General features: G+C 36.3%; 2 protein-coding genes and 1 non-coding gene across 6 annotated transcripts in view; 1 reads left to right on the plus strand and 2 right to left on the minus strand.

Annotated features, from left to right (window-relative positions):
* WWP1 (WW domain containing E3 ubiquitin protein ligase 1) overlaps nucleotides 1–3,038 on the plus strand; it is a 120,268-nt gene extending 117,230 nt beyond the window's left edge. Inside the window, exon 25 of the mRNA XM_032316199.1 lies at nucleotides 1,791–3,038. Coding sequence (XP_032172090.1) covers nucleotides 1,791–1,803 — 13 coding nt within the window. The 3' untranslated portion in view covers nucleotides 1,804–3,038. The remainder of the gene's footprint in view (nucleotides 1–1,790) is intronic.
* RMDN1 (regulator of microtubule dynamics 1) overlaps nucleotides 1–15,144 on the minus strand; it is a 50,914-nt gene that overhangs the window by 1,002 nt on the left and 34,768 nt on the right. For 3 of the 4 annotated variants that reach the window (XM_032316202.1, XM_032316204.1, XM_032316203.1), the window contains 3 exons: nucleotides 5,718–5,773; nucleotides 3,962–4,049; nucleotides 2,433–2,463 (listed from right to left, as the gene is read on the minus strand). In XM_032316202.1, the coding sequence (XP_032172093.1) occupies nucleotides 2,433–2,463; nucleotides 3,962–4,049; nucleotides 5,718–5,773 (175 nt within the window). Of the gene's footprint in view, nucleotides 1–2,432; nucleotides 2,464–3,798; nucleotides 4,050–5,717; nucleotides 5,774–15,144 lie in introns of all 4 variants that reach the window. The other variant, XR_004279597.1, reaches the window with a different exon arrangement.
* LOC116575648 lies at nucleotides 14,180–14,286 on the minus strand. The gene has a single exon (XR_004279887.1). It is a non-coding gene; the product is annotated as a U6 spliceosomal RNA (small nuclear RNA).

Consider the following 15,144-nt stretch of genomic DNA (forward strand, 5'->3'; position numbering starts at 1 on the left):
TATTTGTGTGGTCATACAAGATTAGGCTAACTAGAATTCTCTTGTTCAACTATTCCAATCTCAAATATTAGTTACGTACCATTTATTCAATATCTCTTAATGTGCTAGGCATTCTATTACATTTCTCATTTTTATACAATTTTATAAAGTAGATACTGAGAACCTGAAGTACCTGACAGAATGTATCCTCTGTAAACAGACAGGGGTTTTCTTTTAATGTCTTTTATCACCTGCTGCATCCTAATTACCTAGGACATAACATGGACCCAATACATACTTGCTGTATGAGGAAATGAAATCATGACACATACGCAGTTGACCCTTGAACAATGCAGTTTTGAATTATGCATGTCCAAATATATGCAGGGTTTTCCCCCCATAAATACAGTAAAGTGCTGCAACTGTATTTTCTCTTACTTTTAACATTCAATTTCCTCTAGCTTAGTATACTAGAATACAGTCTATAATACATGGAACATACAAAATACATTTTAAACAACTGTTTAAAGTTCTGGTCAATGGTAGAATATTTAAGGAGTTAGCTTTGAGGGGAGCCAAAAGTTAGTTATATGCAGATTTTCAACTACGCAGGCGGCCATGTACCACTTACCCATTGTTTAAGGGCCAGGTGTACATACATATATTTGATTAATATTTACTAAATGTGGGTTATACTTAAATACAGATTTAACAAAGACTCTGTTCTTTTGAAACCCATCATGAAACGGAGAGACAAGAGGATTAAAATGTAACAGAAAAATGAAAGGGATGCTTTGACAGATGTAAACATTTTAAAGTGCTATGAGAAACCAATGAGAAACTAAGAAGTTACATCTGGGCTGCCTGGGCAGCTGAACAGGATTTTAACAGAAAAACAGAACATTCTTGGCCCAGGGAAAACTGAAAAAAAAGCCTATGAAAGCATGGGACAGTCTCACTAACTTCATTAATTCTTTATACAAATTCCTCTTATCAACTGGGACCTTCTATATTTAATGCATACTTTCCCCTGGATATAATTTATAGTTAACTCCATTTGCTCCTTAACCCAAAATTGTTTTACTTCTTTAATCTGAACGTATTTATGAGGTGTTGTATAGGTTTCCTTAGGGTTCATCCATTCATCTGTTTAATACTGTCATTCAGCAAATTTAATAGCATTATACTAAGCACTGAGGAAAACTGAGCAAAACAACAAAGTCCGCATCATCCCCATATTTAGTCTTCGACATGTAAACAATACAACGCACATACTCATACTGCGGTGTGATAAGGGCTATGATAGGAGAAGTAACAGATACTTAAGAGCCTAGGAGGAGCTTCTGAACCAGATATGGTCCATAAAAAAAGACCACCTGGAAGAACTGACCTACAGTGTTAAAACCTCAAGGATGACTGGAGTTACTGACCATGTTTTTCTTAACACCCCAAACCCTTAATTCACTAAGGCTCTATTTCTACTTTGCAGTTATGCTTCTAAATCCCTCTGAGGACATTTTATTCCCAGATTCATATTCATGATATAAAAACTACGATCATAAGAGGTTATCAGCAAAAGGCAGTAACAGAACAAACAATATATTACTAACATGGTTTAACATTCAGATACCACTCTTAAGAAGAAATTTAAAAAATAAATGCTTTGCTATCCTAAAAGCATCTGAACAAGTCCATATGAGTAGGCTCTCTAACATACAGGCTTTAATTTTCTTCTAATTTTACAGAAATAGAATTGCAGTGGTTTTTCTGGTGTATTTGGTAACATATGCTTATGTCCTTTACTCTTCTAGTTTGTGCTACTAATATTAAAAAGGATGAACTTAGGATGGCTGATGTCAGTTTTGTACACTGGCCATTTCTTCAAAGCCAGAGTGACATGAAACTCCATAAAAGACGACAATATTTGCAACGAAGCAAAAACTGGCTTGGTTTAAAAACAAGATTTCTCATCTAAATGCTCTTTAAAGAGAAAGGGTAAATATTAGAAAAAAAAATTAAACTTTTTGTAATGTGACAGATATTAACTAGACTTGATTTTATAATTTACAACATGTGCAATTATTGAATCCTTACGCTGTACACCTGAAACTAATATTGTCAATTAAACCTCAAAAAAAATTTTTAACTAAACATTTAAATAAATTAATGATTCTAAATGGCTGTATAATCTTGAATAACACAGTTAACTTGTCAGAGCCTCCTCTCAGAAAGCTGAATCTATAAGGACCATTTCAGAACTGTAGTTCTAAACTCAGTAGCAATCTATTTCTTACTCTGGTGATCTTTATAAAATAAAGACTAAAAACTGTTTGATAATATTTAGTGCAAAGAGAAGTATATTAGATTAAGTAACATTTTTGTCTTAAAAATGCCTATTATAAAGCACTCATACAATTTTAACTATATTAGTATATGAAATAGAAAAATGTTACCTTGCTCTGCCCTGTGAAAGTAGCCTAATGCCTGTTAAAAACATGAAGAGTCCAAACAATGAAAACAGAATCAATATATAAAAAAACATTTCTTCAAAAGTCAGGAAGTAAATTAAAACATATTAAAATAAAGGTCAACTTATCAACAGTGAAAGTTAACACAGCAAAACAACGTTTTTAAATCATCAGAGCACAGATTACAGGAGATGGACAACTTCTAGTAATAACTTGATTGCTGTTTAGAACTTAAACCAAACCAGCATCAAGTGAAGAGAAGAAAGAACATTACCATATGCAACTCAGCTATTTTGATCCTTCTTAAGTCTTAACAGTCACTACCTGTAAAAACTTAGTAAAATCAAAAGCTAAATTTACTCAGTGATACATAGGTTGTACCAATAAACTTTTAAAAGTCTTTATTATTGAAATTCAAACATAAAATGTTATTGAGTCTGAAACTTCCCTTTTTTGTCCCATTTAAGCTGTTTTATAAAGTATGATTTCCTAGAAACATAACTTTTATTATAGTAGAGCCAACTGTATCTTTTTCCCTTAGAATACATTATTTTTAATAATGCATATTCCCAGCTGTGTTCTGATTATTCAGTTAATATTTTTTAATTTTTTTATTTATTAAAGATTTTATTTATTTATTTGACAGACATCACAAGTAGGCAGAGAGGGGAGGAAGCAGGCTCCCTGCCGAGCAGACAGCCCGATGTGGGATCCCAGAACCCTGGGATCATGACCCGAGCCAAAGGCAGAGGCTTTAACCCACTGAGCCACCCCAGCGCCCATCAACTAAATATTTTAATATCAAATTCTACACCATAGCCTGCCAGAAGAAAAAATAGCTCCTTGTCATGATACAATACAAGTACTAGGAAAGCTCTTTCAGTGGCCTTATTTCCTTACTCTGAACATTTTAGTGGTGTAAGTTAGTGTTTGCCCAGAAATCCCTTTCAAATTTTATTTTCAACAAGAAAAACAAAAGGCCTTAAAAATATGAGTGTATATATCAGTGACACTGATGAGGAGAATAAACTAAACGCCTTTGTACCCCCCCCGCAAAAAAAAAAAAAAATTAGCGTATAAGCCTTGCAACCCTGCTTTCTAAAAAAGTTATAAATTACTCTTCCTTTATCTATACAAATACACGATTTCCTAGGTAAATTACTGTTAATGTGTAAAACACATATCTAAAACTCGTGCTGAGTAACAGCTGCTGAATTTATTCTATTTTATGACTTTTATATGGTGTAGATTTCAAATAGAAAACAATAGTAGATTTTTGCATGAGCTATTACAGCTGACATTATACCAGAATCATTAGCCACTCACCTAAATAAAAAAAAAAAACACTCACCAGTCATAGATTATAAGTATTAAACCTTTGTGATAAGATTGCTGCACTGGATGGTTAGAAACATGCTCAAAGGCCTCACGGCTCAGAGCTGCAGATCTGGACACTGTAGAATGGCACTGTAGTTAAGAAATCAGTACTAACTTAACAAAGGACAGCACACTACCTCCTCATAGGTGGAACTAGGAGGAGTTGCGAACAGCACTTTAGCAATTCTTCTCTGATACCAAGGCATTTCAGCAAATGTATAACACCTATAGAGAAAAAACAGACATCTCAGTTGCATCTTTTTTCCTCTTACAGAAAAACTAAGCATCTTAAGAGATATAAAAGAAAGTTTCTTCTGTTGGTATGTTTAAACAATTTGCACTTTACATAACATCCATTAGGTTAATATTCCCAGTGAATTACCCAGAGACTGATTTATATTGATCCATCAATTAGGATGTGTTCGTGATTAAATGTAAGTAAGCAACAGTACTAGTAATGAAAACATAGTATTTCTCGTTCATCACTAAGTGCTGACTCTGTTCTAGGTGCTCGGTGATTATCTCTCATTTACTCTTAGGATCATTACCCCTATTTTTTTAGATAAGAAAAACTAACTCAGAGTAGTTAAAACAAAAACAAAAACTAAACATGGTATGTATAAATAACAATGGCAAGAACCAATTTAAGTCTGCCTACTGAAAAGAGTGAGGCAAATGATTAACATCCAAAGATCTTGGCAACTTTCTGATACAGGTAGGGAAAAAAGTACTGCATCTTTGACTAAGGGTCCGAACTCCTAAGGGAGCAACTGTATCTCATTCATGGTTCCTCCCTAGCACTGTCTAGCCATTATCATTAGTTAGTTTAATATTGCCCTTTGTCCTGAAGGATATTTAACTCCTTTTTAAGAATCCTTTTAAGAATCAGATACAGGGGGCCCCTGGGTGGCTCAGTGGGTTAAGCCTCTGCCTTTGGCTCAGGTCATGATCTCAGGGTCCTGGAATCAAGCTCTGCACCTGGCTCTCTGCTCAGCAGGGAACCTGCTTCCTCCTCTATCTCTCTGTCTGCCTCTCTGCCTACTTATGATCCTTCTCTTCCTGTCAAATAAATAAATAAAATCTTAAAAAAAAAAAAAGAATCAGATACGGGAGGGCGCCTGGGTGGCTCAGTGGGTTAAGCCTCTGCCTTCAGCTCAGGTCATGATCCCAGGGTCCTGGAATCAGCCCCGCATCAGGCTCTCCACTCAGCAGGGAGCTTGCTTCCTCCTCTCTCTCTCTGCCTGCCTCTCTGCCTACTTGTGATCTGTCTGTCAAATAAATAAATAAAATCTTAAAAAAAAAAATCAGATACAGGGCTGTCTACACATTTATAAGACAATAAAATACTCAGGTCTGTGAACTACACCCAAAGAAAACAGCGGCAAACCTGTCTCAAGTTTGCTGCTCATACCAGCAAAATAATGCTGTACACTAGACAAATGGAAAGATACTGAAAGTCAGATTATTTTATTCCTCAGATGAATCAGACGGTATTTGACAGACCTTGAAGATGCAAAGACCCTCTTAGGGCATCGAACTGTGTTGCTATATAGTTAGATCAATCCAATTTCATTTAGCCTTGTAAGTAAAAACAGTCTCTCCTAACAAAAGGAATTTCAAAGTCTAGCAAAAATTTTAATGCCTTTTTCATTTTAACATATATTTCTAAATGAGTTAAAATGGTTAACATGATCACAATAAAACTTAGTGATACATCACAACTACTAGTTAATGAACTGAACTAGTTAATGAACATTATTACTACTAGTAATAATCAACTGAACACTCATGAATGCCAAATACTTTTAAATACTTTACAGCTTGGTATTATATACTACAAAATAAGATCATAGTAACTACCACTGAAATATTTATTTAAAGAAATGTTCTTACCAAATACCCATAAGGTGAATTGAGGTAGCATCTTTTGGGTTCAGTTCAATTGCTTTCTAACAAGAAATGAGAAAGTCAATCATATTTGTTTTCTAAACACAAATGAGTATTATGTTTGCTGAAAAAGTCATGATAAAAAAATTTTTTTGGCAACCCTACATTTTGATTCTTCTATAATACCAATTTTTTCCCCTCTTCATTCTTCAATGTGATTAAATTCATTTCAATACACTGTTAGTGACTTGTATTAAAGGTAACTCTTACAAAGCTCAGCAACTAACAGGATTTATCAGTATGAGAAAAAAACATGAAATTTTTAAATGAATCCGATTTTGAAAACCAATCTATAGTTCTCAATGTTTCTTCTAGATTAGAGGAAAAATAATTTAATTTTGCAAGTTCTGCATGAATACTGGACTAAATGGTATTCTTAAAGGAGAACAAAGTACTTAATACTTTTACAAAGTTTCTTCCTTTATGTACATTTTGTTCAACTTCATCTATACTCAACAAAGGAAAAATAAATACTACTTATTTACAGAATTTGTTAGTAAAATATATACAATGTAATACACTGATAGTCTTCCTAATTTCAATTTACTATATGAAAGTCCTATGTGAATTAATGTGAAGCATAAACTATGGAACAAGTTTAAAGCAACTGTTTCTCCTTTTATCCACTATTTTGTTGAAAGTCTTTGAGAAACATGTCAGATTAATGTAAATCCTATTAAAAATAAGAGATCCTTCTAAAAAAAAAAAAACCTGAAACCTCCTATCTTGTGTTTTTCTGTAAACCCACGTTTTCATTTCAGTCAGTAATGTGTGAGATACACATTTTGAAGTATTTGTATTGGTTACCAGTAGGGTCTCTGAAGCCAGACTACCAGGGTTCAGATCACAGCTCCAAGTTTTCACCTTGGCAAGTTCTCTCTTCTTGCCATGCTGGAGTTTGCTGTTTTATAGAACTGATAGAGTAATATACCTACATTATAGAGTTGTGCTAAATATTAAATGAGCAACTAACAGGAGGTACTTAACGTAGTAATATCTTCTATAACCAGCATAAATTTACTTTTAAAAAGTACCACTTAATTTATTACTGATGCTAATGAATGGTATCAGTAGTAGAGGTAATAGCTAGAATAAGGCTAATAACCAGGTATGACTTAGCAGAAATCTTGCTTCATTAATATGAATAAAGAATCAGCACTGACTTTATTTTACTTTTCCATTAAACAGTGATATGACTCATAGCAAAATATGTCTTAAAATATACACAACTCATACACTAAGAAACCTTTCCTAATCAGAGTTCCACTAGAAAATTAAACCCTACAAATTGTATGAATAACTGTTTTCTCCAATCTACCAAGAATGGTATAGAGCTAGTCCCATTCTAGGTGCAAGGAGGAGAAGTTAATTCAGAACATGCAGTGGATGCCTGGGGGAATTTAATTTTTTTATGGGATGGGTTGAGAGGGACTACTCTCAAGCAAACACTTTCTTTTTTAATTCTTGCCATTAGTTTGTTTTCAAAACAATCCAAAGATAGGGGCACCTAGCTGGCTCAGTCAGAGGACCATGCTTGAGCCCCATGTTGGATGTAGAGATTACTTAAAATCTTAAAAAAACAACAAAAATAACCCAAAAATAATAATTCCTTATGGTTTTAAATATAATAATGGAATTAGGAATAATAGTATAAATGATCTTTTTAGTATGTAAATACTAAATACTATCATTTTAAAAATATACGTAATTGGACACCTGGGTGGCTCAGTTGGTTGGACGACTGCCTTCGGCTCAGGTCATGATCCCGGAGTCCCGGGATCGAGTCCCGCATCGGGCTCCCAGCTCCATGGGGAGTCTGCTTCTCCCTCTGACCTTCTCCTCGCTCATGCTCTCTCTCTCTCTCAAATAAATAAAATCTTTAAAATAAAAATATACTTAATACATATTTGAGATCTGCAAAACGTAGATTTTTTTTTTTTTAAGATTTTATTCTTTATTGACAGAGGGAGAAGCAGACTCCCCACTGAGCAGAGAGCCCAATGTGGAGTTCAATCCCGGGACCCTAGCTCATGAACTGAGCTGAAGGCAGATGCTTAACCAACTGAGCCACCGAGGGGCCCCAAAATACTGGTTTTTAAAGAAATAATCTATAGTCTCTGTTTCCACTAATATATTTTTTGCAATTTTTTCATGATTTATATTGGAAGATATTTGTCATATATTCTACACACTATGGCACAATAACTCACGTGATTTATTTAATGCCACTGAGCAAATTATGACATTTCACAGAATCTAAGATACCATGAAAATTACTACATATCATTTTTTATCTATCACTAAAAAGAAAAAAGCACTGCCTATTAAAAGATACCACTGATTATAATGCACTGTGATTTCAAAGGTCTTACAATGTGAAAAAGTTGCATATTATTAAACTGAAATATATGTATGTATATGCATACTCACACGTACACATATGTCTGTGTATATATACTACTGATGCCAGAATAAAAGCTAGATCTCCTGACTCCCAGTCTAATGTTCTTTTCTGTTACCCACTGTGTAAAACAGGAACTGAGACTATTACCATAAAATTCAGAAAAGCTATTAGCTTATCTGCGGTTCTTCCTATTAATGTTTCCATCATATTCTCTTCCTTTGTATATTTTTTTAATTTATAGAAAATTTATTTTTATAATTTCAAAACCGTGTACTTAATTCTTTTGGCTCGGAACATCATAATTTAAGGGGAAAACTATTATGGCTGTACTTTGTTGTTATACACATTTATGATAATTTCAGCTTTTAATCTTTTTAAATTTCTTTTCAGCGTAACAGTATTCATTGTTTTTTGCACCACACCCAAAGTTCCATGCAATATGTGCCCTCCCTAATACCCACCACCTGGTTCCCCCAACCTCCCACCCCCACCCCCCGCCCCTTCAAAACCCTCAGGTTGTTTTTCAGAGTCCATAGTCTCTCATGGCTCATCTCCCCCTCCAATTTCCCTCAACTCCCGTCTACTCTCCATCTCCCCATGTCCTCCATGTCATTTGTTATGCTCCACAAATTAGTGAAACCTTATAATAATTGACTCTCTCTGCTTGACTTAGTTCACTCAGCATCATCTCTTCCAGTCCCATCCATGTCGCTATAAAAGTTGGGTATTCATCCTTTCTGATGGAGGTAAAATACTCCATAGTGTTCAGGGATCACATCTTCCTTATCCATTCGTCCATTGAAGGGCATCTTGGTTCTTTCCACAGTTTGGTGACCATGGATATTGCTGCTATAAACACTGGGGTACAGATGGCCCTTCTTTTCACTATATCTGTATCTTTGGGGTAAATACCCAGTAGTGCAATTGCAGGGTCATAGGGAAGCTCTATTTTTAATTTCCTGAGGAATCTCTACACTGTTCTCCAAAATGGCTGCACCAATGTGCATTCCCACCAAGAGTGTAAGAAGGTTCCCCTTTCTCCACATCCTCTCCAACACGTTGTTTCCTGTCTTGCTAATTTTGGCTGTTCTAACTGGTGTAAGATGGTATCTCAATGTGGTTTTAATCTGAATCAGCCTATGACGGGAGCCACCTTTGATGGCTAGTGATGATGAACATTTTTTCATGTGTCTGATAGCCATTTGTATGTCCTCATTGGAAAAATGTCTGTTCATATCTTCTGCCCATTTTTTGATATGATTATCTGTTTTGCGTGTGTTGAACTTGAGGAGTTCTTTATAGATCCTGGATATCAACCTTTTGTCTGTACTGTCATTTGCAAATATCTTCTCCCATTCCATGGGTTGCCTCTTTGTTTTGTTGACTGTTTCCTTCGCTGTGCAGAAGCTTTTGATCTTGATGAAGTCCCAAAAGTTCATCTTCGCTTTTATTTCATTTGCCTTTGGAGACATATCTTGAAAGAAGTTGCTGTGGCTGATATCGAAGAGGTTACTGCCTATGTTCTCCTCTAGGATTCTGATGGATTCCTGTCTCAAGTTGAGGTCTTTTATCCATTTTGAGTTTATCTTTGTGTATGGTGTAAGAGAATGGTCGAGTTTCAGTCTTCTGCATATAGCTGTCCAGTTTTCCCAGCACCATTTATTGAAGAGACTTTTTTCCACTGTATATTTTTTCCTGTTTTGTCGAAGATTATTTGACCACAGAGTTGAGGGTCCACATCTGGGCTCTCTACTCTGTTCCACTGGGCTATGTGTCCGTTTTTATGCCAATACCATGCTGTCCTGGAGATCACAGCTTTGTGGTAAAGCTTGAAATCAGGTAACGTGATGCCACCAGTTTTGTTTTTGTTTTTCAACATTCCCTTAGCGATTTGGGGTCTCTCCTGATTCCATGCAAATTTTAGGATTATTTGCTCCAGCTCCTTGAAAAATACCAGTGGAATTTTGATTGGAATGGCATTAAAAGTACAGATTGCTCTAGGCAGTATAGACATTTTAACAATGTTTATTCTTCCAATCCAAGAGCATGGAATGGTCTTCCATCTTTTTGTGTCTTCTTCAATTTCTTTCTTGAGTGTTCTGTAGTTCCTCGAGTACTCCCAGGCATCTTATGGTTCTTGGTGCTATAGTAAATGGAATCGATTCTCTAATTTCCCTTTCTGTATTTTCATTGTTAATGTATTAGAAAACACTGATTTCTGTACATTGACTTTGTATCCTGCCACGTTACTGAATTGCTGTATGAGTTCTAGTAGTTTGGGGGTCAAGTCTTTTGGGTTTTCCATATAAAGAATCATGTCATCTGCGAAGAGAGAGAGTTTGACTTCTTCATTGCTAATTTGGATACCTTTTATTTCTCTTTGTTGTCTGATTGCTGTTGCTAGGACTTCTAATACTATGTTGAACAAGAGTGGTGAGAGTGGGCATCCTTGTCGTGTTCCTGATCTCAACGGGAAGGCTGCAAGCTTTTTCCCATTGAGGATGATATTTGCTGTGGGTCTTTTATACATAGGTTTTATGAAGTTCAGGAATGTACCCTCTATTCCTATACTTGGAAGCGTTTTAATCAGGAACGGATGCTGGATTTTGTCAAATGCTTTTTCTGCACCAATTGAGAGGACCATGTGTTTCTTCTCTCTTTTCTTATTGATTTGTTCTATCACATTGATTGATTTGCAAATGTTGAACCATCCTTGTAACCCAGGGATGAATCCTACCTGGTCATGGTGGATAATCTTTTTAATGTGCTGTTGGATCCTGTTTGCTAGGATCTTGTTGAGAATCTTTGTATCCATATTCATCAGTGATATTGGTCTGAAATTCTCCTTTTTGGTAGGGCCTTTGCCTGGTTTGGGGATCAGGGTAATGCTGGCTTCATAAAAAGAGTCTGGAAGTTTTCCTTCTGCTTCAATTTTCTGAAACAGCTTCAGGAGAATAGGTGTTATTTCTTCTTTGAAAATTTGATAGAATTCCCCCAGGGAATCCGTCAGGTCCTGGGTTCTTGTTTGTTGGGAGGTTTTTGATCACTGCTTCAATCTTGTTACTAGATATCGGTCTATTCAGGTGGTCAATTTCTTCCTGGTTCAATTTTGGGAGTTTATAGTTTTCCAGGAATGCATCCATTTCATCTAGGTTGCTTAGCTTATTGGCATATAACTGTTGATAATAACTTCTGATGATTGTTTCTACTTCCTTGGTGTTAGTTGTGATCTCTCCCTTTTCATTCATAATTTTACTAATTTGGGCTTTCTCTCTTTTCTTTTGGATTAGCGTGGCCCATTGTTTATCGATCTTATTAATTCTTTCAAAAAACCAGCTTCTAGTTTCATTGATACGTTCTACTGTATCTCTGGTTTCTATCTCATCGATCTCTGCTCTAATCTTGATGATTTCCCTTCTTATGTGTGGAGTTGGTTTGATTTGTTGTTGATTCTCCAGTTCTTTAAGGTGTAGAGACAGCTGGTGTATTCTGGACTTTTCAATTTTTTTGACGGAGGCTTGGATGGCTATGTACTTCCCCCTTAGAACTGCCTTTGCTGTATCCCATAGGTTTTGGACCGAAGTGTCTTTATTCTCATTGGTTTCCATGAATTGTTTCAGTTCTTCTTTGATCACCTGGTTTGATCCAAGCATTCTTAAGCAAGGTGGTCTCTAGCTTCCAGGTGTTTGAGTTCCTTCTGCACTTTTCCTTGTGATTGAGCTCCAGTTTCAAAGCACTGTGATCTGAGAATATGCAGGGAATAATGTCAGTCTTTTGGTATCAGTTGAGTCCTGATTTGTGACCCAGTATGTGGTCTGTTCTGAAGAAGGTTCCAGGTACACTTGAGAAGAATGAGTATTCTGTTGTTTTAGGGTGGAATGTTCTGTATATATCTGTGATGTCCATCTGCTAATGTGTCATTCAAGGCTCTTGCTTCTTTATTGATTTTCTGCTTCAATGATCTATTACTGAGAGAGGCGTGTTAAGATCTCCTACTATTAATGTATTCATATCAGTATGACTCTTTATCTTGATTAATAGTTTTCTTATGTAATTGGCTGCTCCCATATTGGGGGCACAGATATTTACAATTGTTAGATCATCTTGGTGGATAGTCCCTTTAAGAATTATGTAATGTCCTTCTATATCTCTGACTACAGTCTTTAGTTTAAAATCTAATTTATCTGATATGAGAATCACTACCCCGGCCTTCTTTTGAGGCCCATTGGCATGAAAGATGCTTCTCCATCCCTTCACTTTCAGTCTGGGTGTATCTTTAGGTTCAAAATAGGTCTCTTGTAGACAACATATGGATGGGTCCTGTCGTTTTATCCAATCTGCAACCCTGTGTTGTTTTATGGGCGCATTTAGGCCATTCACATTGAGAGTGATTACTGATAGATACGTTTTTATTGACATCGTGTTACCTTTGAAGTCTTTCTTTCTATAGACTGTCTCTATATTTCTGTTCAATTATATTTTTAGGATTTTTTCTCTTTTATAGAACCCCCCCCCTTAATATTTCCTGCAGTGTTGGCTTGGTGGTTGCATTGTCTTTTAAGCCTTGCCGGTCTTGGAAACTCGTTATCTCTCCATCCATTTTGAATGTCAGTCTTGCTGGATAAAGTATTCTTGGCTGCATGCTCTTCTCATTTAGTGCCTTGAATATATCTTGCCAGCCCTTTCTGGCTTGCCAGGTCTCTGTGGACAGGTCTGATGTTATTCTGATGGGCTTTCCTCTGTATGTAAGGAGCTTCTTTGTCCTAGCCGCTTTCAAGAGGGTCTGCCTACAATTATAATTCTTCATTCTTACTATTAGATATCTCGAGGACTTTCAAGAATCTATAATCTTGGGGGAAAACTGTTCTGCCTCTAGTACATGAACACTGGTTCCATTTGTGAGATTGGGAAAATTTTCATGGACAACTTGTTCCACTAGATCTTCTAGACTTCTTTCTTTCTCCTCCCCTTAAGGGATTCCAGTAATTCTGACGTTGGAACATTTCATGGCATCATTTATTTCCCTGATTCTGTTTTTGTGGCTTCTAAGCTGTTTGTTTCAGGCTTCCTCCTGATCCTTTCTATCTGTTTGTCCTCCAGATCACTAATTCTATCTTCTGTCTCAGTTACCCTAGCTTTTAGAGAATTTAGATTAGATTGGAACTCATTGAGAGCATTTTGAACATCATCCCTGGTGGTTTTCAGTTCTAATCAATTCCGTTTGGTCATCCATGGCTTTCTCCAACCTAGCTAATGCCTGGACAATTGTTAGCCTGAATTCCCTTTCCAATATATTGTCTATGTTGATAGCCATTAGCTCTGTTGTAGAAGGCCCATCCTCTGTATTTTTCTTCTGTTGGGCATTCCTCCTCCTAGTCATTTTGGTGAGAGATGACTGATCGGATGTAGCTGGATGTATCGACAGTGGTGCAGTCAAGGCGCACCCTGGAATGCTTTTGAGCAATCAGGATTCCCCACCCAAATGAGAGAAAAAGGAAAAGAAAAGGAAAAAAAAAAGACAGTGAGACAGGAAAAAAAGGGAAGATAAGAGAGAAGGCTCAGCCCAAATGGGCCCCAAGGTAAGATTTATGAAGTATACAAACAAAAACAGACAAACAAAAAGACTGATAAAAGTATATGACAAGAGAAAAAAGTATATATATATAAAAGCAAAAAAAGGAAGAACCTCGTCAAAAAGATCCCCAAGTATAAGATTTATATACTATCAGGAGAAACACAAATACACAGAAACACTGGCGGAAGAAAAAGATGGGAGAGTGGTTATAAATTCTCAGTGTGGGCGAGGAAGGTTATTTTGATTCTTCCTAGATGTATCTTGATATCTTTGTTAAAGGACTCAACTTTCCTAAGCTAAAGGGGGATTAAGAATTTGTATACGTATAGGGGTAGCATTGATTGGGGAAAGGGGATTACCTTGAAGTTTAACTCTATATGAATATTAGAAAATAAAAATAAAAAAAGAATAGACTAAACTAAACTAAAAAAAAATGTGGAACATTTCACGAATTTGTGTGTCATCCTTGTGCAGGAGCCATCCTAATCTTCTCTGTATCATTCCAATTTTAGTATGTGTGCTGCCGAAGCGAGCACTCTTCCTTTGTATTTTTGAAGTGGTCTAATATATCAAAAGAGAAATAAATAAGCTGAATTTTTAGTGGCAGTTTTTCCAGAGTTTTTGTTTAGTTTTGTTTAGGACAATGAGGTAGTGTATATGGCACATCATGAAATACACAAACTCCTGGAGAATATGTGACATCTAAGGACAAACTTACTATAAAGAACTAACTTCAGGGGAAATATTAAAACATAAAATAGGGGCGTCTGGGTGGCTCAGTGGTTTAAAGCCTCTGCTTTTGGCTCAGGTCATGATCTCAGTGTCCTGGGATCAAGCCCCACAACGGGCTCTCTGCTAGCGGGGAGCCTGCTTCCTCCTCTCTCTCTGCCTACTTGTGATCTCTTAAAAAAAAACAAAAAACGTAAAATACACAGAGATAATTATCGTAAACAGTACTACTACTATTGGGAGTGGTTTGTCAGTTGGGTTTGATTTTATACCAGACCACACCTTGGGGTATTCACGACCTCATATGGTTCCCTCCCATATAATCTGGTCTTGGCCACATGACTTGTTTAGGTTCACAGGATATTACCAAGTGTGATGCAAAACAGAAGCTTGATAAAAGTTTGCACATTGGAATTTTATCTTGGAATGCTCATTCTTGGAAGCCAGCTACCATGCTGTAACGAAACTGAGACTAGACTACTAAATAATGCAATGGAAAATGGAGAGAAAGAACCCATGATACAAGAGACCATCTCGTACATTCTGTCCAGCTGAAGACTGAGGTGAAGGCAGCCGTCTGAATGACCTCAGCTACACCAAACAGACCAGAAGTACCACTACAGAGTTAACACACAAAATATTGAGAAATAAGCTGTCACTGCATT

The sequence above is a fragment of the Mustela erminea genome, chromosome 16 (assembly GCF_009829155.1).
Source record: "Mustela erminea isolate mMusErm1 chromosome 16, mMusErm1.Pri, whole genome shotgun sequence".
Lineage (NCBI taxonomy): Eukaryota > Metazoa > Chordata > Mammalia > Carnivora > Mustelidae > Mustela > Mustela erminea.